Genomic DNA, 24,180 nt, shown 5'->3' with positions numbered 1-24,180 from the left:
GACTTGGTTCCTTGTTTTGTCATAATTTGGATAACGAAATGCCATAATATCTGGTATTAAAGGAGTTTATCGAAAAAAATTTGTTGTGTGACATATCGTGAGGCGTCAATGGAATGGTCAATATTTATATTGGGAACAAAATTTGGTAAAACTTCATCCGCTTGATCCCTCGTATTAATGGAATTAATAAAACAGTGATCATTTGAACTCCAATTCTATTCCGATGGTTCCAATATCTTGTTAACCAATACCAATCAAACGATTTGTCGAAGGAAAATCTTTATAGCTACGAAATAATTTAATATCAAAAGTTAATTTTCTTATTTTGTGGTAATTTTATTGAAAAAAATTTTTTCAACCAAAAGTCTCTATACCAGTCAAAAATTGATATATATGTTTTTGGATTATTTTCTTCTACCATTTCAATAATCCAGATTAACTATAATTCAATACGTGTTGAGAGACATAGTGTGAGTAGTAGTTGTTATCCAAATCATTCGATGCGAGTAACTTTTAATTAAATTAGAAACAGTTTTCATACTATTTCATTTGCTTGACCCCTCGTATGAATCAAGTTGATAAAAAGTGACAATTTGAGTTTCAATTCCACTCATTCCACTCCAATTGAATTTTTTGGAACCAAAAGTTTCTATACCATAAAAATCTCTTGGAATATTTCCATCAATTAATTTAATAACCAAATTTAATATAATTCAAGGCCCATAGTGTGACTTATCGTTAGTAGTAGTCTGGGTGATATGAAAAAGTACAACTTCATTTGCTCGCCTCTTGTATTAATAAAATTAATTAAAATGTCATCATTTGAACTCCAATTATGGTCCAATTGTTCCAATATCTTGTTAATCAAATAATAATACCAATGGAAGGATTTGTCGAAGGAAAATTTTTATAAATATGAAATTATTCAATATCTAGACATGATTTTTTTCATTTAGTGCTGATTCTATTAAGCAATCCAGATTCTATTAAGCAATCGAAAGTCTACATGTCAAATAAAAATGTCATTGAATATCTATATCGACTAGCTTAATTTTCAAGTTGGACATAATTAGATGCCAGTTGTGTGACATATCGAAGGTAGTAGTTGTAACAGAAAAAAAGCGGATCTATCGCATAATTCTTCAGTTGTGAGAGCAGAGCTTGTGGCGCAGCCGTACAAACACCGAGCCTTATCGGCTCCATGAAAATCCCAGCCTGGGCACAGATGTCAAGAGGGCCAGACTCAGATGGCTAGGCCACTTGGAGCGTATGTCTGAAGAGTGGGGCCTGCGACTGCCTGGGCGAATGCGCAAACAATGGCTGGATGATGTCGAAGAGGATCTACGGGAGTGGAGACCCCGGGTGATGACTGGAGGAATGTGGTAGACGAGGCCAAGGTTCTTTGAAGTCCGTTAATCCTTCATTGCAAAATATATTTGCATTATCTATTTAAGAAGAAAACCGTACTAAACAAAGTTATTGGGTATAGCTTTGATTTGGGTGTTTTATTCTTCACTATCTTTCTACTAGATTCTTCAGAAATTCTGCTACAACATCTAGAACAGAACCTCTTATTTTCTGTTTCTTTGAGATCATGTCTTATTTCTGATTTATTTTCTGTTTTTTGTTGGATATTCACGAGGTTTGGTATAATTTCCTTTTGACATTTTGATTTTTTATGTTGATTTTTCTCTAAATATACAAAAGTTGCCTTTACTGAAATGTAGTCAACAAGTACGCCCCTCAACTAGATAATAACAAAAGCATATGAAATATTTTCCACACGTTTCATATAAAAATCTTTTTGGCTCCATTTTAATTATTTTTACTATTCTAACCTCACTACAACTTACAAAAAACAATCAGAAATACAACTATTCTAAATAATATCAATAAATAAAAGTCTAGGTACAATAAGATAATGTACAATCTTATTTCCTTACAGTTAATTGTCATTCCCGATTGCATACGATGATTTGGGGTGTTTTTTTCATTGTTGGTCAGCATAAATAATCAATTTGATTACACATATTCCCATTGCTTTATCTATTTATTTTCGAAAAAAATGGGTATTACTCATAAAATTGCTGAAAGTTGAATATTCTACTCTTATGATGTTGTCATATTCTATACTAACATTAGGAAGCAAGCAAAACGTTTAGTCATTTATCACACGTGCACCTCGTAATCAATATGATAAACATGGCTGAATTCAGGAAAATAGAAAAGAAAATATATTAACCAAAAGAAATGATTATTTGACATTCCATCATGGAATTTTAAGTGTTAATGTCTTGGTAAAATATAATTCAATGCCGGTTGAGCGATATGTTGAGGGTAGTGATTTTATCCATTCTAATAGATGTACCACCTCCCGTTTTCTTCATATTTTCTGATTCATTTCTTCAACTATTTATACTTCCAGATATTTTTACTTCGGGATTAATACTCAAAAAATTATTTGCCAGAGAAAAATGTTTGCAATTTCGAAATGATTCAATCTCAATACTTGATTTTTATGTTTTGTGATGATTTGATCATTCGAATATCATAATAATTTCCAGTTAAAAAGTGTATCGAATAAAACTTTGGCTTCTCCTAACCAAAAGTCTCTGTATAAATAGAAAATTGTTAAAACATACCATTTATTATCTTTCTCCACTAATTCTCGGGAAAATATAATTCAATACCAGTTGTAGGTTGAGTTTTTCCTACCAAAAGTCTCTATATAAGTCAAATATGTAAAAAATATCTTCTACTACCATCCTCCACTAGTTCTTGGTCAAATATAATACATTACTAGTTCAAGGTTAAGTTTTTCTGACCAAAAGACTTTATGGATGTCAAAAATATCTTTTACTACCATCTTCTACTATTTTTTGGTAAAATATAATCTAATACCAGTTGGAGGTTAGGTTTTTTGAACCGAAAGTCTCTTATAAGTCGAAAATTATAAAAAAAAATCTTCTTCTACCATCCTCTACTAGTTCTTGGTAAAAAATAATCCAATATCAGTTGGAGGTTAAGTTTTTCTGGCCAAAATTCTCTATGGATGTCAAAAATATCTTTTACTACCACCCTCTACTAGTTCTTGGTAAAATATAATTAATATTAGTTGGAGGTTAAGTTTTTCGAACCAAAAGTCTCTTATAAGTCGAAAACTGTAAAAAAATATCTTCTATCACCATACTCCACTATTTCCTGGTGAAATATAATCCAATACCTGTTGCGTGTCATAGGTTTAGTTGCAATTGTTATCCATTTAAAACCCATTTTTGTTGAGTAATTTGATGTAGAGAAACTTTTTAGGGCATTAATCTGATTATTATTGAATTAACAACATTGGGTTTCATTGAACTTCCATAGATGTCAAAATATTACAATTACTTGGAGAATTATTTCTTTCCGATACTATGTGCCAGAAAAAAATAAATTAGCATCTTCAAACAACTATTACCTCTGTACTATCTACTTTAACTCTTGTTATTTGTGTTTATTAGTACATTGCATCACCATCTAATTGAAGTTGAATATTTTTTATTAGTGTTTATAGTATTTTAATAAAAAAAATATTTCGTTTATTGACTTTTAATTCCATTTCTGCATCCCTTCTAAAACTGGCAACCGAATAACTAACATTATTAACATTTGAGGAGAATGTTTATCTTATTTTGATGTGCACTGCATGGCTTTGAATCCCTTTTTTATATGTATACATCGTAAGTATTATTATTTATTTTTACTTATTACTACTAATATGTGTATTATACAAAGACATCCACTAATAGACCTTTCAAAAGGGTGTCTAAGAGAGAATTTTCTAGTAAATCGAGAATTTTCAATAATTTTGTGTCAGCCAACCAGGCATAACAAGTTGGTGTTAGTTTAGCTCAAAAACCTTCAGACTTCGAAAATCGAAACAAATTATTTTAGATACACTGGACCAAAAAATTTTTTTTAACGATACTGTGAAAATATCATTCATGATGATAAAAAAAATTATCTTGAAAGTTTCAGTCCCTAATAATAACATTAATAGTCTGGTTCACATGTTCCATTTTTTGCAAAATTTTTCAGTAGTCTCCGAAAATTACGGCAGGTTCAAGATTATTACTTTTCTTCTGTGTTCTTACATAACGCAAAACCCGGCGATTTGTTGGCAGGTCTAAAAGTTGGTTTGCAAGGTCTTGTTTTAAAGAAACTGCTTCAAATTTCATTGGATGGAAATCATGCGAATTTCAAGTTATTCAGTCATCTAGACGCTGATGATTCTCAATTTGCATTTTTAAATATTTGATAATGCGGTTTACATACTGTTACGAACGCGTCTTCGCACTAGAACCGGTCCTGCCTAGATATAGTTTAATAAAATTCGACAGAATCGCGGTGCCTTTGATGTACGCTGGAAATACCCGAAATCCGTTTGATGTTTGTTTTACATAAGTTTTTATTATAGCAGGCGAATTATTTATATTGTTTCTTTCGAATAATTTCTAGAAAGGTCTATTTATTTATTTGTTTTGTTTCTTTACTTTCTAGAAATTTTGAGACTTCTTTTGGGATATATGCATAAGGAGTTTGTGTAGCGCAGTTTAGTTCAGTTTATAATAAATAGTCATAGTAGTGTATAGTGCTTAAATAAATCAAGAACGTAAGAGACAGTGTTTATTAAATCATCCCACGAATATAAATCGTATAAATAAAAGAAAAACATTACAATACTGTGTTACAATGTGTTTAAAGTCAGTCCTTCCAGACGAGGAATGTTCTTCTCCATTACTGGTTGCTCTGAATTCCCTCCGAAATTCTGTTCGGTATGATGGCTTGAAAACATACCTGTTCATTCAAGTCTTCTTCTATTATATATAACAACAGAAATAGAAGAAGACTAGGAATGCCGTTAATTGAATTATTTCAATTAATCAACATTTCTATCAACATCACTTTCAATATTAAATTTTGTAACCTATGAATTATTAAAATTAAAATTTTTACAAGAATTAATACGATTCAAAACTTAATTAATTATTTCCTTGACGATGAATACATAAGTATTAGAAAGCTCGGAAAATATATTATTAGTTATTATTATTATTATTATTATATATATATATATATATATATATATATATATATATATATATATATATATATATATATATATATATATTGAATCTTGAAGTTATATCGAGATTGTTAACTAGATAGTTGGTTGAGGTTTTAAATAAAATAAAAAATATTAATAATAACCTAACCTAACTTTCTCGACTGTAAACTGAACTGACATGCCATTGAGTTAATAACTTTGTGTTAAATTTCGGGCTAAACGGTGCGGTGTTTTAAGAAAAGATCAATTAATCAAATTTGTAGAATAATAATGAAAATACGAAACTGAATTGAAGTATGACCGACCCCTAAATGATGAATGGCAGCATTGGACACGCCATGCATGACAATTCAACATGGCGTCTTAAACGAGCTACTTTTAGTTTCACATAAAGCTGAAAAACACACATTTTCAAAATCCGCAGTTTAAAATTTCGTCCAACCAATTCAAGTTTAGTCTAAAATCATAAATATTCTCAGCGAAAGTGCACATTGTAGCTGCAAAATGTAGATAAAAGTACAATTTCAAAATTTTTTAATATGATAAATGAAGAGACTAAGCTTCACACATATAAATCGAAACTTATTCATACATTAAAGCCTAGAGACTTTGATAAGAGAATAGAATTTTGTTTTCTTATTCAAGAAAAAATTGAAGACGATCATGTTATGGTTAGAAAAGAAATGTTTTCAGACGAAGCTAGATTTAATACAAATGTTCAAACAATCCTAACTTCACGGTTAAGACTCGTGATCGATATTCATTTAAAACAAATATTTGGTGTGGCATTTACAAAGATAAAATAATCGGGCCTTTTTTTTCGGGAATCCATGACCTCACAAAGATTTGTTACAAACTCAAATGTATGATTTAATTGATGACCTATCAATATGTGAACAACAACAAATTTGGTACCAGCAGAACGACACAACATGTCAAAGTACGTTGGAAGTGAGGCCGTATTTGGAAAATGCTTTCAATGAAAGAGATATTTTTTGGCAAGCTAGGTTACTGGATATAACCCCGTTATATTACAGTAGAACCTCGATAACTCAAACATTGGTAACTTAAAAACCTCTATGACTTCAAAAAATAAATATGTTCCATCCCATCAGAGTCCAAAAACTCTATAACTTAAAGTACGCAACCTCTATAACTTGAATTAGTAATCTCTGTATTGGCTCTCAGTAACTTAAAGAAATGTTTCCACAACTTTTATAACATAAAATTGTTTGTCAATGAAGCATTCGAGAGAATGTGCAAAACAAAAGATTTTGGTATTTATTGCTTGCACGTGTTCACTAGTTAAATTGTTAACGTAAAAATTATATGTGTCGCCTATTGTTTGCTTCTTCGAAATTCTTTAAAGCTTTGCGGCGGTTAGCCTTAAGACAACAGTTTACTTAGACCATAAGTTTTTGATCATTGTTCTGGAAACATCGCTTTGCCTACTGTGTGATAAAACTGGGTTTAAAATGAGTTCAAAAAGAAAACTAACAACACTCACATACGATGATAAATTAAAAGCTATAGAAGCAGTGAAAATGGATTGAAACGGAAAGAAGTTTGGGATACATGAGAGTACATTATCAATCATCATAAAAAAGAAGCTGAAATTTTGAAGAAACAAGAATCAGGAAAAAGTCTTCAAAATAAAAGACGAAAAATTGCCGATTTCTCTAATTTAGAACAATGTTTCAAATAGTGTCGAAACAAAAAAATCAGTTTAAGTGGACCCATACTGAAAAAAAAAGCTGAAGAGTTCGCTAATTCACTGAAAATCAAAAATTTTAAAGTCAGCAATGGCTGGTTAGAGAATTTTAAGAAACGACATGATTCAGTCTTTAAAAAAACGTGCGACGAAAGTGCGGGCGTAAGCAAATCAGTCTACCAAGAATGGAAATTTGAATTACATAATATACTGGATGATTATGATCTCAATGATGTTTTTAACTCTGACGAAACGGGTCTATTTTTCAAATGTCTTCATGTCGACAAAACAATAACATTCAAAAATGAAAAATGTCATGAAGGAAAGCACAAAAAAGAACGACTTACGATTCTGCTTTGTGCAAATTATAAGGACACCGAAAAACTGAAACCTTTAATTATAGGCAAGTTAAAAATGGCTGATTAACATAGATAAACAAATGATAGCTCCAAATAGAAAAATTCTGTTTATCGACAACTGCACTTTACACGGGGACGTACCTCGATTAAAGGCAGTCAAAGTACAAGTTCTTCCACCAAACACAACATCACAACTTCAACCTTTGGATCAGGGTATAATTAAAAATTTTAAAACATTATACAGAAAAGAAGTTGTTTGAAAAATGATAGCTGATTTGGAGCAAAGTACGATATCTTCTATCATTGTTCTTCAAACAATGAGGACAGAGGACGAAGCTTGGCGAAACGTAACACCCCTTGCAGTAAAAAACTGCTTTAGAACCTGTGGTTTTTCCTCATAACCTCAAGAAATCATTGAAGAGGAAGATAATAATGTGCCTGAAGAATGGAATAAGCACATGTCTGGGTCAAACATTGCTTTTGAAGACTTCGTTATTGCGATTATGAAGTAGTCACAGCAGGGACGTTAACAGATGAAGAAATATTGGAATCAGTAAACAACTGCATTGAAAGTAATAAAGACGATGATTTTAACGACGAGCCACAAACTTCATCTACGAACAAAAACAGCTTTAACGACTGTACGATCATTTATAGAGCAGTGTAGCAACATAAAAGATAATGTATTCTCCTCTCTATTTGTTATTGAAAATTAAATCGATTTAGAAACTGTGAATTGTTTAAAACAAAAGAAAATCACAGACTTTTTTAAGTAGACTAAACCTTTAATTGTTGTTTTATTTTTATGTAACGTGTACAATGTGAATAAATGAATTTGATTATTTAAATTTCTGTATTTTATTGAACCAATCCTTCTGACGTATTGGATTAAAAATAGGAAAAAGGGAACGTATATACATATGTACATACCTACCTCAATATTAACCTATCCCTAACAAAGACACTTGATAACTTAAAATATTTTGTGTTTCCCTTGGACTTTAACTTATCGGGGTTCTATTGTATTTCTTTTGGGGTTACTTGAAAGAAAATGCAACAAAGGCCGTTTATAAACATTTGGAAAGGGTTACTTTGAGACTATAACTCCCAACATGATTAGAAATGTGTTGAGAGAATTTTGTCGTTTATTAAAATCGTAGGTGGGTACGTTGGGTGGGTGGGTTCAATTTATCAGCAGGTGCATACGAGTTATCTACAAAATTTTCTAGTCAAATGGGATAATTAGTGAATACCTTTGTGGTGGAGATGGATAGGTCATACACTACGGAAACTAGACAAATATTTAATTATAATGCAACAGGCGGGTGGAAAAGAGGCAGACATGAAGAAGAACTATCGAGATGAATTGCAATAGATAAATTTAATAAGGAAGGTGGCTACTGAACAAAATTGGACGAAATCCACAAAACGACGAATCGCTTTACCACAGCTGTTAAATCACCGACAGGTGCCCTTTGCTCCACTGGTAACTATATGACATAAATAGGATTTTATTATCCATTGAACAAGTGCGGTGTTGCAGGTTTGCAATTTCCCTGCAACCTGGTGAACCGATTTCCAAGCCAAACTGCCGACGATAGGTAATAACACAGCCGCAGTTCTACCCGCCCCCTTTTTAAATTTAAAATAAACAAAGAAATTTTCAAAAAGCCAAAAAAAACAAACCAAGATGAGCCGTTTTTACTTTCTAGCCAAAAATCCTAAATCTCCTCCAGAAAAGTTAGCAAATCCTATATCAGCGCTCACTCTAACAAACCCTCTTCCTATTAAAATTTCTTTAACTTGCCAAATTCAATCCAACGAATCTCTCTCTCTCTCTCTCTCCATTAAACACCATAAAGCAAATCTTACAAAGAAAAAAAATTAATTCAACTGTTTGCTATATTGCCAAGTTTAATTCTACTTCAGAAATTATTATATTGGGAAAAGATTAAAATTACTTATATAGTCCACGTATCAACTAAATTACTCCAAATAATGATGATAATTCTCAATATTTATTAAAATACTTGTATATTAACAACTGGAATTGTAAATTTTAGTATTTTTATTTGATAAAACTGTTCAGTTGACATGAGAGTACTCATACTCGTTCTACGATGTATATTTCATATTGTAAATCCTTTCCATTCTATAGGGCGGCGGAGGATTAGTCAATCAATTAAGAAAAAGTTATAGTCTAAGTGATTTAAGTGATCCTTCCCACGACGACGTTAACGACGAAGTTGACACCATCACCGAACCACATCTAACGAGACGCAGACGCAGCCCTCATAGATCTTCTTCTACTTCCGTAGTTTATTTTTCTGAAGTAGACGTAAGACCAGATCGGGTGGCGAGTATACAATCTGCTGAAGATATATCTTCGTCGGGGTATTCGAGCGGTGAAGGGTTACCACTAAAAATTACTGCGCGAGAAGGTTTACCAAGAACCGGCTCGCTTACCAGATCTCGATCTACCAGAGTTACCAGATCTACTGTTCCCAAAAAGAGTGGCGTCAGTGACGTAAGTAAAATTGAATATTTGAATCGAAATAAGACCTAAAAAGTACAGCGCGAATTTACAGGGTCTGTTCTGAAAGTAGTAGTAGCATTTTTTAAAATATTTTTACCCATGCAAATTTACAAACTGCTGCTAACCAGTTTTCCAGTTTTCGTACGCTTCCATGAACACCTGGACCCGAGAACTGTTGAGCTTCTCCACGAGCATCGATCCTATTCTCGGGAATAGAAAAAACTCTAGTGAGGTCAAAAAGATCCTGAAATATCGCTTTTCGGTTGGTATTTTGTTCCTCTGACAACACTCGTGGCACCAATTCATCTCAAAAACTTGGGTTTGAGCTCAATTCATTAGTAATCGTTCAGATACTCATCTTACGATCACTGTTCAATAAATTTATTATTCGCGACACATTTTCGTTGGTCTTGTTGGTTGAAGGACGTCCAGAGCGATCGTCGTCTTTCATTTTTTTTCTTGCTTTCTCGGAACAACTTGTGCCATTCTAATACACCCGATCTAGGCCATGGCATCGTCACCGTAGGTCTCCTTAATCATGTCTCTTTGCCCATGTTACCAAGCTTTACACAAAGTTTTGATCGTGTATCGCTGTTCCAGTAAACGCTTCATGATTCTCCATATTTACCCAACAACGAAATAAGTTTTTTTTATATAAGTATCAACAGTAAGCTGTTAAATTTATTTAAAAAGGGTTGGCTACGGAAAATTCAAGCTAGTCGCACACTCTCGAAGGATCGAAATGTTTTTGCTAGCTGGACTTCCAAAAGGTCTTTTTACATCGGATGTTAAATTTTCAATCAAAAACACTTTTAGGATGAATCGTATCCTGTCTTAGTTGCTCAAGAGCATACCGAAAGATGAAGCATACTTCGGGTTTATTACCCATCACTGATCAAATGCTTAGAGTATGAAAATTACTTTCACTTAAATAGGGCAAAATGCTCTTTCTTCATGGAAAGAATAAGTTGTTTTGGTCATGTACCCAAGCTCTAAAAATTTCCAAGAATTAAGACACTTCCTTGGGTTGATAACATATGTAATATTTTTAACATCAAGTCCTATCTATTGCGCTGCTTGTTTAGAGCCTGAGGAGCCAGTCATATTGTTGTCTTCGAATCTACGTAATGATATGCTGATACAATATAGTATGTTGAAACCTGTTATACCAATGCTAGACTAATGAAATGGATCAAGGTCAATTACTAGGCTGTAAATCATTCGTTTGTACTATAAAGTATTTTTACAATTATTTGGCAAACGGTTCGTTTGGGCTAGTTTCTCGTATTTTTCACTTAGATCGATTTTCAGCCCTAATGAAAGACATTAAGAGCCACTCATTATTTCTAGACATTTCCGGGAGAGTTTAGACAAAGATATTAGAACGAATTGACAAAACTATGTACTAGAATTCAGGGAAAAAGTCGCGCGTGATGGAGTTCAAAAAGAAACCGTTACCACTATGTAGTTGAGTTAGATTAAGGCCTATGTTTCAATCGCCAATTTTGAACTTACATCGTAATACTAACTTGTTGGACTCCATTGCGCATTCATTTTTAGTAAAAAAGCGTTAATTAATCTTTTTTTGAAATTGACAAATCATTTTTTGGAAAACAACATTCCCAAAACAGATATTCTTTTTTCATCGATTGTCCCAAGGTTTTAATTCTTTGTAACATTGAGAAGCAGCATTCGGCATCTGAGGTCGACATAGCTATAATGGCTAAATTTTGTATAAGTTTCAATGTATCTTCAAAAAGTAATACAAGTTTCGCAAAGAAAAAGCAAAGATAAAATCAAAATGGGACCAGAAATAGTTTTGGAATCATTCCTTCTATAACAAACTTTTGGCCCTGTTTTCAGACTATATTTTTCCAAGAAGCCGATAACATTTTACTAGTAATTTTTCGATTTTTAGATGTGCCCTAAATCTTTCTTGCCAGCTTTGGTCCACATTTCTTCGTCAACAAAAAAAACAAAGCACACCTACACATTCAATTGTTTTCTTCTTATTTGGACGTAACTTTCTCACGATGTATATTTGAATTTTGCTTTTATATCCCTGAATCCATACTTTTTTTTCTTCTGTCCTTCTACGTGGAAATAAATTTGAAATAGTACCAATCCGCACATGTCTAAGGTACTTTAAAATACCTTTTCGTTCCTCGCAGAGACCCATAAACTCGCTCTAACTCGTGTTAATTCAGAGCTAGGCCGAACGCAATTTATGGTACTGGTCTAGCTAGCACCGATCAGCACATATCGAAGTTACAGGATGGACCTTCGTACGCTGCAGATGTCCATAAACTCGCTCTTATTCGTGTCAACTCAAAGCTGTCCCTAATACAATGATTGCTATTGAATTGGATTAATGTAGTATCAAAGTCTAACTAGTAGCAATCGACACATATCTAAGCTACTTAAAACAAACCTTTGTACACTGCAAAGGTCCATGAGCTCGCTCTAAATCGTGTTAATTCAAAACGCAATTTCTGCTATTTTCCTTGTTTATAGAAAAAATTAAATCATTTGTTTTATTCAAACAAATATTTTGTTTTGAAGGAAAGTGACGAGAACGAAGAATTCGATACCAACGTTGTTTTTCGTAAAGACTCCGATTCATCAAGTGAGAACGAATTTTTGGACTGTTTAGAGGTTGTGCATGACGATTTAGATGATGGTCTAAATAACCTTGATACACCGAGTAAGGACCAACAGTTTTTAACTGCATGCGAAGAAAACAAAGTTACCAAATATGAATCATGTAGAGATAATTATAATATATTGAACGATAAAGTTTTAAATATAGAAAATAATCCTACTATTTTAGAAATTACTAAAGACGTAGAGAGTTTCTCTACATTCCTTCATAATTTAATCGAAACCAAAAACGAAACAGAAATTAGGAAAGAAGAAAAAGTTATTTTACCTGATGTAAGAAGTGGTAAATATAACAAGAAACGCGCTCCTCTACCTCCTCCTTCCAATTCCACTCTAGCGGAAGTTACATCAGCATCTTGTCAGTTGGAACCAACACGTTCAATTAAAGCAACTTTAATACTAAAACCAGGAGTCGTAAAATCCTTTGGGTCGGATGAATCTATCTGTAAGGAAGTATTTTTAAGTCCACCTAAATCAAAACGATCATCACGTTCTTCACTTTCTTCCACAAAAAGCAAGACTCCTTTTTCTAAACTAATCAACTTTCCAAAGAAGATTGGTTTTTGGAATAAAGACGTCGCTACTGAAAAAAGATCTTCTTGGCATAGTTATATGGGTCAAGATTATTTAAAAACGCTGTCTGATTCCAAATTACAATCAAAAAGCGATAATAATTTGACAAGAGAAGGGAATGTCGCATCTTCTTTGCATGCAGTTGGTCTAACTAAAAGCGGTAGCCAACTATCTTTGAAAAATTTAAGCGAATCACCTTTGGCTTCTAGAAGAATTAGAATAATCAGAAGATACGTTGATGAGGACATCGATTAGATCCAGGCATGAAAACTACTAACGTTTTCGTTTTGTGTGAAACTAACCATGTCAAAAGCATGATAATAATGATACGTTTAATAGTTGAAAAAGTTTTAGGCCATTTACTACATGAATGGTTTGCACAGATTTTAGTCTGCAAGGGTTTTTAATCTTACTTGAGTCTATAAAAATATATATTTTCATAATCCGAAAGAAATAGTGTTTTTAACATGCTTATATTAGCTTCTTCTGTATGTGGGTTTGTTTTTATTGTAACTCTCCTTTGGACTAAGAGCAAGTAGCTTATTTGATGAAAATTTCGTTCGACATAGAATTCGAACCTCCGATCTGCATGTTGGAAACTCAACACCTTACCAACTACACCGTTACGGCTAGAAACAAGTTTCGACGAGAAGTAAGTATATAAGCAACAAAGCCGTTATACGAGGGTAGTATCAAATAAGAAACTAAAAAGTGCAAAATAAATATAGTTTAAAAAAATTAAAAAACACGCTTTTAAAGCACATCAAACTAAAAAGATAAAAATAAGCTTCAACAATAATAAATGGGGCAGTGATTTGGGGTGCTAGACTTATTCTGAATACCACGAGGAACAATCTCTCAAACGACAAAGACTGACTTGCTTATGTGCAACCGGGATCATGAAATCATCCCCAACACCTGCACTAGAAGGGATTCTAAATCTCCCACCTCTGCACATAGTACTGGAAAGCGTGGCAGTCAAAACATCACTTAGAATGTTCAGAGACGAAATCACCAAAGAAAACCCCTTCCTAAATAATGACCAACACTGGGACGTTGCATAGAAAAAGTGTAGCTTTGAGAAAAACTTTACCTCAATAATAAACTGTAAAAGCGAGTGGGATAAAACACTCTGAAAGTCTGGGCAGCGCAAACAAGTATTTTTCAAGTAGAAATTCATGCAATTGAAAAATGTGTTCAGTTCAATCTAGAGAGGAGCTATCGCAAACAGGAGATAATCATCCTGTCCGATAGTAAAGTAACCATTAGAGTTCTAAGCTCCAATATCATTTGGAGTTACCTAGAAACATTAAACGAGCTAGGCAAGAAAAATAAAGTTACCCTACAGTGGATTCCGGGACATACTGGAGCGAAGGGAATGAAATAGCTGCTAAGCTCGCTAAAGCAGGGACAGACGAGCCCTTCATGGGACCCGAATCCTTCTGTGGTATCAGCTACAGAAAAATGGAAAAAGCACTGGAAAAGAAGGTAAACAGGCTGAGACAGGCAAAAATTCTTCTGGGAAATTATAACCGGAGAGAGAAAGATCTGCTGAATTCATCAAGACTTCTATAGGTGCACCGTCACCTCAACAAACACCTGAAGACGCTACATTTAGCAGATACTGCGACATGCAGATTTTGTTGCACAGAGGAAGAAACCTCTATCCACATTTTAAGGAACTCCAAAGCAGTACACCTGGGAGCGCTTGAAATAGAAGACGAAGATCTCTGCCTGAGATTAACGGATCAGCTGTAAACACTGTGTCCTCCAGTGTCATGGCAAGAAGGAGGACATAGATCCTTTGCAGTGCATACAATACCCCAACATCCATACAAACATACATGTGCTTTAAAAGCGCGTGGGAAACTAAAACGGCCGTCGGCCATATCCCAGGAATGGATTATATTGCAGCTTCAGGGAAAAATTCTATAATATATGAAATAACGCCCTTTAGCATTCACATTGCTAATTAAATCGCTTAGAATTTATATATATTGTATTGCTGGACAAAAGCTCTGTCAAACAATATCAATTGTATAAAAATTGGCTTAACAGGACTGGACTTATTAAGATGTTTTCATTACAAGGTTCCTATTCTCTCCCATCTCTTATTTGAAGAGATAGACTTGAACTTGCAATGTGAAAAATGCGCAGAATTTTTTGAAAAATTCGATTATCCTATATATATTTAAAAAATTTTGCATTTTATTGCTCTGTTAACGTATTATTGGAACCTTAACCTACCTTTATTGATACCTATTGTATTTCAATTATAATAGTAATCTAATATCAATCAACTATTCTTCATATAAGTTTAAGTGTTTTATCTCTAGCCATTTTTACCAGTTTATGGTAATGCCTTCATTACGGATCAAAGTTTCAGATATTTTCACTGCGTTCCTTACCTATCAATGTTTCAGCATGCTACCCTCTCCTTTCACATACACAATACATTTGGATATTCGCCAAAAATGTTATATGAATGTTTAAAGTTTTGACGTGGTGCAAGACAACTTGCAATTTTTTCAAAAGTAAAAATATTTCATAGATTAATATTGGACGACGTTTGACATTACCACTCTTACCACTCTTACCATTACCACCACTAACAAAAATTCCATAAGTAAATTAAATAAAGCCAAGTGAAATAGTCAAGAAAAAAGTGATCAGTGAATAATTGGCAATAATAAATTTTAGCTTGCGCGCAATAAAAATAGCATCAAATCGAGAATGCTGCAAGTGCGAGGTTTTGTATGAAATAATCAGCTGAACTTAATCTGCGCATGCTTTTGATCAAGAAATATTGCGTCTTGAATTGCATCATGTCAAGCGGCCTTAATGAGAAGCTTTTGAAAAGTTTTTGTGTGAATATACTGCTGAAATTGTTATACCTGTTATTCAATAACAATACTTTTTACCTTTTTTACTGGTGTATCGTTTTTGTTACTATTCTCTTAGTATAATATATTGGTATACTAACTTTACATATAAATATTCTTTAAATAGTTATTTATGCAACAAGTGTGTAAAGTAGCCTTTTTTCGACGAATGTAAATATTGTTTACAACCAAATGAGATTTAATTGATAACAATATTAACATAAAAGGTGCATTTTGTGCAGGTTTTAAATTTGTCATTTCTTCTCTTCGACAAACAAAAATTCCACCTAAAAATACATAAGTAGAAAAATAAAAAATAGAATAAGCACGACTTGAACCTGGGACCTCCCGCATATAAGCTCCGTACTCTACCTATTACCTATAAAGTATGTTTCTTTATGCACCAGTGAAGTTTTAGGCACTCGAAAGTGTGTCTAAAGTACGTACTTTATTCACGGTAGCAGAAAAACCAATTTTTTCTTTGTTTTTGGGTGGTTAGATCATATTTCTATTCTATATATTGCTCTTCAACCAAGGTTTTTGTACTTGTCTGTCAAGTGTCAGAATTTGCGCTTACGTATAAACAATTATCAATGTAGGTTTTACTATAAATTTCAACGTTCGTTTACGTTGGGTGTTTTAATTGGTGATTTTGATAATTAATATCATTGAGATCGGCCTAAAAAGTGATCCGAGTCAACAACACAACTTCTACTTTAAAACTACAAACTAACGAAACTCCTCAAGGATCTTCGTCGGTACAACACTTTCTCTGATTGTTGATTTCTGATTTTTATATGCTGATCATCTGTTGATATTCTCTAAGGGCAAAAACAAACATTTTAAACTAAATCCAAAACTGCACAGAACTACAATTTTTAACTGAGAAGACTGAAAGAATTTTATTTTTTAGCAAACAATCCTACACCCCCAAAACTTAATAACTGTGGTTTAAATTATACCAATGACATAAGATAATTTTTGACAAAAAACTTTACTGAAATCAGCACATACTGCACGTCAAAAAACCACGCCGAAAGGGCTCTATAATATATGTGACTGCCAAGAACACTACTTTAGCCTAACTAGAATCCATTCAATGCACAGTACTTAGAATAGCAATAGCATGGACATTTCGTGGTAACCCAATAAAAAGTTTGCAATGCGACACTGGAGAATCTCTACCACAATTCTGAAGAAAATACCCTGCCGTTTATATGCACAATCCATCAGCAAAATCCAGTGTACTCAAACCTACTGAATAATCGCTACAAAACTCCTCATTCAACAAACACCAAGACGGATCCGCCAATTTGTGTAAAAACCAGTCAAATTCTCGCAGAAAACACTCAATCTAACAAAATTAAAACTGCCCCTCCATGGTCAATCAAGTTCCCTCCTACGGAAACTTTACTATGCAAATTTAACAAATTAGAAACTCCCAATACCCTACTCGCAAAGAATTTTCTTGTTGACTCAAGTTTCTACAATTTTACTTCGCTTATACAAATGCATTCAAAACCACTGACGGGGTAAGCGCAGCAATTAACGTACGTAGTGTAGTCCATGAATTCTCAGCCTAACATAGAATTCAATATATTCGATATATGCTCCCTTCATTTCAATACACTGTTCAAAATGTCTGACTAAGGCTTGTATGCCTCTAAAAAATATTTTTCCACTTTCTGCTTGAACTACTTGCTCTAGCCAAGTTTTCCTGGGCTTTCCTTTTCTTTGTTACTTATGTCTTTATGTTTCTATTAGACTTTGTCGTGTTCTTCTGTACCAGCTTTACTTTTTTGTTTCAAATTGATTTATTTCTATAATTATAACATCACTCAATAAGTCGTGTGACTGACACACAGATGTCACTGCCATTCTCAAAGCGATATGACAATTATGAAGTATCAACTTTCAAAACTTTCAAAAGTGTAAAAAATGTAAAATGTAAAAAAAGCTACTTTTTTACATTTTTTATTATTTTCAAAACAATTTCATGTGTTAGTTTATCATTGCTTTCATTTTTTATTAGTTTGATGAAGTTAAACGTGGTCGTACGTGATAGTGAACATTTTGGTCAACTAATTGAGGTGGTTACTCCAGAAAATATCAAAAAAGTCCACAAATTGCTTATATCTAATCGTAAATTGAAACTGCGTGGGATAGCTGAGGCCATAAAGATTTCAGAAGGCAGTGTATTTACAATTATGCACGAACATTTGACCATGAGCAACTTTTTTCAAAGTGGATGCGGCGTTTACTCACAGTTGATCAAAAACAACAACGTGTTGATGATTCAAAGCAGTGTTTGGCCATGTTTACATGTAATCAATCAGATTTTTTGCGTCGATATGTGACAATGGATGAAACATGAATCCATCACTTCACTCCGAAATCAAAACGATCATCATCTGAGTGGACTGCAGCCGGTAAACCACGTCCGAATCGTCCAAGGGCACAAGAGTTATGGATTCAGTATTTTGTGATGGAATATTGTTCATCGACTATCTTCAAAAGGGAGAGGCAATCAATAGCGAATACTACATAGAGTTGCTGGATCGTTTGATTATAAAAATCCAGGAAAAACGGCCTCATATGTCGAAGAAAAAAACCACTGTTTCACAAAGACAATGCACCGATTCATAAGTCGGTGGCAACAATGGTTAAATTGGACGAATTACACTTCCTTCCGAATTGTTTCCTTATCCACCGTATAGTCCAGATCTGGCCTCCAATGACTACTGGCTATTCGCTAATCTCAAAAAATGGTCGATGGTAAGAAATTCAACTGAAAAGAAGAAGCATTTGCTGAAACTGAAGCCTATTTCGATACAAAAGATAAATACTTCTACAAGCACGGCATCAAGAAGTTAGAGAAGCGTTGTATTCCTCTTGAAGGAAACTACATCAATAAATAAAAACGATTTTTGGCAAAAAATATGTTTTTCTTAGTATGTCACACGACTTATCATTTCATTTTAATTTCATTAGTAGTTTATTCTCTTTTGATGTTATTCTACTATGAATCTTTTTGTTCTTTGGTCAGGTTTCTCTTCAATATATTAAGATAGAAGCTGTTTTAGGTCGTATACATTTATTTTTATGTCTTAGCAAGAATATTTACTATTAATTAATTGCTTATAATTAAATTTGATTTCCATAGAAAAAGTATTGTAATTGAACTGAAGAAAATTACATTTTCAAAACTGAAATTACAATTATTTTTATTTGTTTTCTTTTAGGAAAGCGCTACATTACCACGTACTAAGAAAACCAGCAAGAAGAAAACTCTCTAATTTCCAAAATGGACCACTTTTAAGATTATATTAACAATTTTTAATAATTTTAACCTGCGTAGCTACATTGCTCTGCTTTCTTTTTTTTATAAGAAATCCTCCAGTGATATCTTTAATGTTAATTTTTTGAACTATTTGTGAAAAACATTTACTTCTAGATTTTTTATTAGTGTTATTAGGGGTAATAAGGACTGTTAAATATTCTATAATAGTTTTTGATTCTTATATGAAATTATTAGAGGCTGTTTAAATATTAGCAAAAATTATAAATGTATCGAGTAGAGCAAAATACGAGGTTTACAAAAACGTTGACCTCGCTATTTATTTTGGTTCTGCGGGAATAAGAAGAAAATATAGAGTACCAAAGTACAACGGATGACGGATATTTGGGTCGTCCAAAAAAGTAATTCATTGCGCCAATCGACATGAGCTTTTTTGGAACGGTTCTAAAATTATGCGGTATCCAACGGGAACAAATCTTTCAAACAGCCAAATATTGCAATTTCAGTTTACGCACAAAACCGATATTTTCTGGCGCAACATATTTTGGACGACCTTCACGAAATTCGTCCTTTAGCGAAGTGCGATCACGATGCAATTCGGAAAACAGTAGGATTTAATCCAAGTCGAAAGTCATAGAAAATTATCGCACGAAACTGTTCGCTCATATAACGAGTAAAAAATTACAGTGAACTGTACCCGGCCACTAGTTTCAGCTCTATTTAGACATAAGTTGAATTCTTGTGAGGTATGACTCAGATATATCTACTATATGGTGGATGCAGTATCGTTGGAGTCTCAAAGTCTTACAGAATAACTGAGAACGAGTTTGGTGTATTTTGTGGAGCAAAGTTTGGGCTGTACTCTAAGAACACGCTCCAGAAGACTAAAGTTGGATTCGTAGACTTTTACGTTCGTGCTGAAGCTCTCATTCGCATTGGAAACTATTTAGAAATGTTTTGACTATCCTTTGTCGGTGGGGATTTAAAGGACTGGCTCTGTTAGGACCAATCAGAAATGTTATTTAACATAATCAAAATATTTTCCGTCTTTAGACATGTCATTTGTATCATAAAACAAAAACCTGATGATGGTTGAATTTGATTGTGGTTGCTGCGTATACGTGGTAATATGCCTTGGATACCTGTTTTCATCGGCTAGGCGATGGAACGTGAGCGTAGAACATGAAATTTGACCATCTCCCAGCGCGAACTTGAACGCGAGCGCTTCTTTTTATAAATCACAATTGACCTTAACACGAAACTGTTTTATTGGCAGGAATAAATTTACGCTGAACATTGAAGTGGACATTTGAATACGATTGTTATGGATATTTGAATACAGGCGTTATAAAGAACACCTTTTTTCCATTAATGGGATACACGAGGTGATTTATTTCAATTATATAATTTTTATTCACGAATTCAAAGGATCTACAAACATGGTTTTGTTTTTATATAATTAGATGTTTATATTCAGACAGCCTTTATAATTAATAATTAGAAATTATTTATATCAACAGGGCTATTTCTTACAAATTACTCTCCCTGTTATGATTTAATTTTGTTCATGCGATTAAAAAAGTTCAGTATCATGCAAGTATGTTGACATAAGGTTACATATTAAAATACATTGCTTGGGAAATTATTTCTGATAAATAACTTCGTCCAAATGTGAACCATTGCATTTACGGCATTCATTATATCGAGCACTATGACGGCTCGGCAGGTATTTTCCGTGATGGCTGCCATTTCGACGCTGACATTTTATTTTAATTGTACCAGGGAAGTCGGTTTGTTAGCGTAAACTTTAAATTTGACATAACCCCACAGAAAAAAAATCTTAAACGTTAAATCAGAACTGCCTGAAGGTTAACTTATGTCACCTCTCCTGGAGATCCATTGTAATTGTCGTGAACTCGTGGCATAGATCTTTTGGACGTGTGTGAAGTTGCTCTGTTCTGCGAGAACCGTGTTCTTTGGTTATAGGTATCGAAGTTTTGCAATTCAGACATGCAGAAGTCTTCTAAAATATGCACATAACGCTCCTCTAACTGCGACTATAGGGATTTCTGATAGTGTTTTGTTGATGTCTCTATTAACATGAAAATGAGCTTCATCTGGAAACAAGACGTCGGTAAACGTTGGAAAGCGCTCAATCAACAGGTTTACGAAGTCAAGCCTATGACCAGCATTCTGAGGCTTCAATTATTGCATCAACTGAATTTTGTAAGGGTACAGACCCAAATATTTGTTTAGAATGTAATTATTACCTGTAACGTTCTTTTACAACTATAGTAAATAGTCATACTACTATTTTCCAACATTTGATAATCCAAAAACGATTTAAAATATGGAATATTCCATTAAAATCAAACATTTTTTTTGTATTCATAATAATTTGTATGCTCTGTATTTATGAGACCGTTATAACGAAATTTAATTATAACCACATAATTATTCCTTATCGTCTTAGGGCTCAATCAGACGGTGCAGATTAGACGTTCATCCCGACTATTATGGAGCACATCACGTCACATCCTTTTTATTTAGTTTGTATTTTGTTAATGGGTATACCTACTATTTATATATTGAATAATGAGGGCTAATATATAAAAGCAATTGCATTCAGAACTGATCTAGAAATAAATCTTAAATCTTACTTTTGAAGTATATAATAGGTAACCTATTTTTAAAAAATTAATCTATATCATTTTTTTCTTTCAATAGTTTTTAACTGTTTATTAACTAGTTTTCCAATGTATATTATATAAGCGGTAATAGGACGAAATGCATTAAAATTATTCCAAAAATAAACAATCACAATAAAAACATTTATCTTGAATATATTTAATTTTATTGAAAAATAATGATTAGAAATTAAATGACATTAACTTTTTATTATAACTGTGTTTGATTTTCATTCAAATATTTTCAACTAAAAGTTCATGACGCACATTTCACTGCTCCATGTGAACATGAAAAGGCTCAATTGCATGTTGATAAGCACAATAAAAGAAACATCTGTACAATAAAATATCTTACATAGAACTGGGGCTTGTCCAGTGTACCCAACTCTCAATAATTTATCTCTCCAAAGCTCCAATCAAAAACCCCTAAAATCTCCACAATTACTATAAATTCCCCCTAAAAAAATTTAATAAATGAAAAATAAATAATTAATTTATTATTTTTACGTAAGTAACAGTAAATAATTTCATTCGACAACATCATTTCTTTAAATTCATTATTCATAAATGATCGAAAACAAGTAACAAATAATTTTCTTCAGATTCTGAAGTTTTAAAATTATACATATTGTAATGTTTTTATTATTTATATAATTTTTATTCGTGCGGAAAATTAACAAACACTGTTTCTTACGTTCTTAATATATTTAAAGACTATACACTACACTTAATTAACTTATAACAATTCACTTATCACTAACACTTAACCAACTTAAATAATTTATTTAAATTCTTCGATTGATTACTTTCTATTTCGATCTGTTTACTATGACTAATTATTATAAACTGAACTAAAATGCGCTACACAAACTTCTTATATATCCCAAAAAAAGTCTCGAAACTTCTAGAAAGTAAAGAAGCAAAACAAATAAATAAATAGACCTTTCTAGAATTTATTTGAAAGAAACAATGTAAATAAACCGCCTGTTATAACAAAAACTTATATAAAACAAACATCAAACGGATTCCGCAATTGAATCTAGGTAGGACCGGCTTCAGGGCGGAGATACGTTCGTAACAATATTGACATTGAATAATTTCAACATTTTTGCACAAGAGATTGTGCGCTCTTCGCTTAACGATTCACATGCGCGCAAATATAAATGTAGTACTCTCAAAAGTGTCAAAGTATTGTATGGCTGTTCGTTCCACTATAATCGTGACGAACGTTCATTCCGCAACGTCTGATTGAGCCCTTAGGGTAATAATAACTATGAAAACAGGGTGGGTAATTAATAATGAATAACATTGTACTATACGATTGTTTATTATTCGATCTCTGGTTAATGTTTTAAATAATTTTTATAATATTTATATTTTAGTCATAAGAGAGTGTTGTGTTTGTGTCTCTATTTGTTAATTTTATAATATTCGAAGAAATGAATGTAAAGTTTCATATAATCTAGTTTTTGTTAACTATTATAGAGATGGTTTGAAAGGAATTATGATGTTTCTTTTATTGATTTTCATATGAAGTGTTTAAAAATAATTCTAGTAGGGTAAAGTACCCACTAATCAGCAGGGACCCAAAACTTTAAACAAAAATATGTTTAAGAAGCAGATTTATAAGAAAAATCCAATGCAAGCTTAACTTTTATCAATAGAGATGTCGCTTCTGCTATTTTAATAGAAACCCCGCTCAAATTTCATTAGTATGTCTGAGTAAGTGACAAAGAAAAACTGTATTTAGTGGAATGCACCAATAATAATAATGTTGCTTGAGTTTTGAAAACTTCGCTAATTCTTTCGAATCTCAATAATTGGGTACTTTACTCTATAATAAATGAACAAAACCCGAAAGTAGGATGAATTTGTTTGTGATATAAAAAATATTATAGGCAATTTTGAAGAAGTTTTATAAATTTCGGTACAATTACCAAATTCCTCCAAATTAACTTTGGATTAATAGGTTTAAATGAATTTTTTTGAAATATGGAGAAAAGTGAAGTAATCATGTAAGAAAAGTATCAAATAATTGAAATGAATCTTGTATTAACCTTATTAACATAACCTAACTTTTCACAAGTTACTAAATATCTTCAGCAAGCTCAAGTAGGTGTGAAGGGTGTCCCAAAATTGACGCTCGTAAATCTAGTTTAATATAAATACCACTGATTTTAATATAATTTTAACTAATATTTTATTTCACAGTGTAAGCTGCGAATTTAAGGCTGTAATGAGGTCTTGACAATTTTTTGGTGCGATTAACTTTGATTTTAGTTATCTGATAACCGAATTATTTGCATTGCCAAATTTTACAGAGAAGTAATTGTTTGGAACAAATAAATAAAGACTATAAACAGTTA

At 32.7% G+C, this 24,180-nt stretch overlaps 1 protein-coding gene across 4 annotated transcripts in view; it reads left to right on the top strand.

Moving 5' to 3' along the window:
* The window catches only part of LOC130441486 (receptor expression-enhancing protein 1), a 45,992-nt gene extending 21,812 nt beyond the window's left edge, over positions 1-24,180 (top strand). The window contains exons 6-9 of one of the 4 annotated variants that reach the window (XM_056775192.1): positions 9,336-9,704; positions 12,276-12,417; positions 12,544-12,819; positions 19,072-19,139. In XM_056775192.1, coding sequence (XP_056631170.1) covers positions 9,336-9,704; positions 12,276-12,417; positions 12,544-12,819; positions 19,072-19,073 — 789 coding nt within the window. In that variant the 3' untranslated portion in view covers positions 19,074-19,139. Of the gene's footprint in view, positions 1-9,335; positions 9,705-12,275; positions 12,418-12,543; positions 12,820-19,071 lie in introns of all 4 variants that reach the window. The other 3 variants (XM_056775193.1, XM_056775194.1, XM_056775195.1) reach the window with 3 other exon arrangements.

The sequence above is a fragment of the Diorhabda sublineata genome, chromosome 3, assembly GCF_026230105.1.
Source record: "Diorhabda sublineata isolate icDioSubl1.1 chromosome 3, icDioSubl1.1, whole genome shotgun sequence".
Classification (NCBI taxonomy): domain Eukaryota; kingdom Metazoa; phylum Arthropoda; class Insecta; order Coleoptera; family Chrysomelidae; genus Diorhabda; species Diorhabda sublineata.
This window is presented reverse-complemented; position numbering and strand designations above follow the sequence as displayed.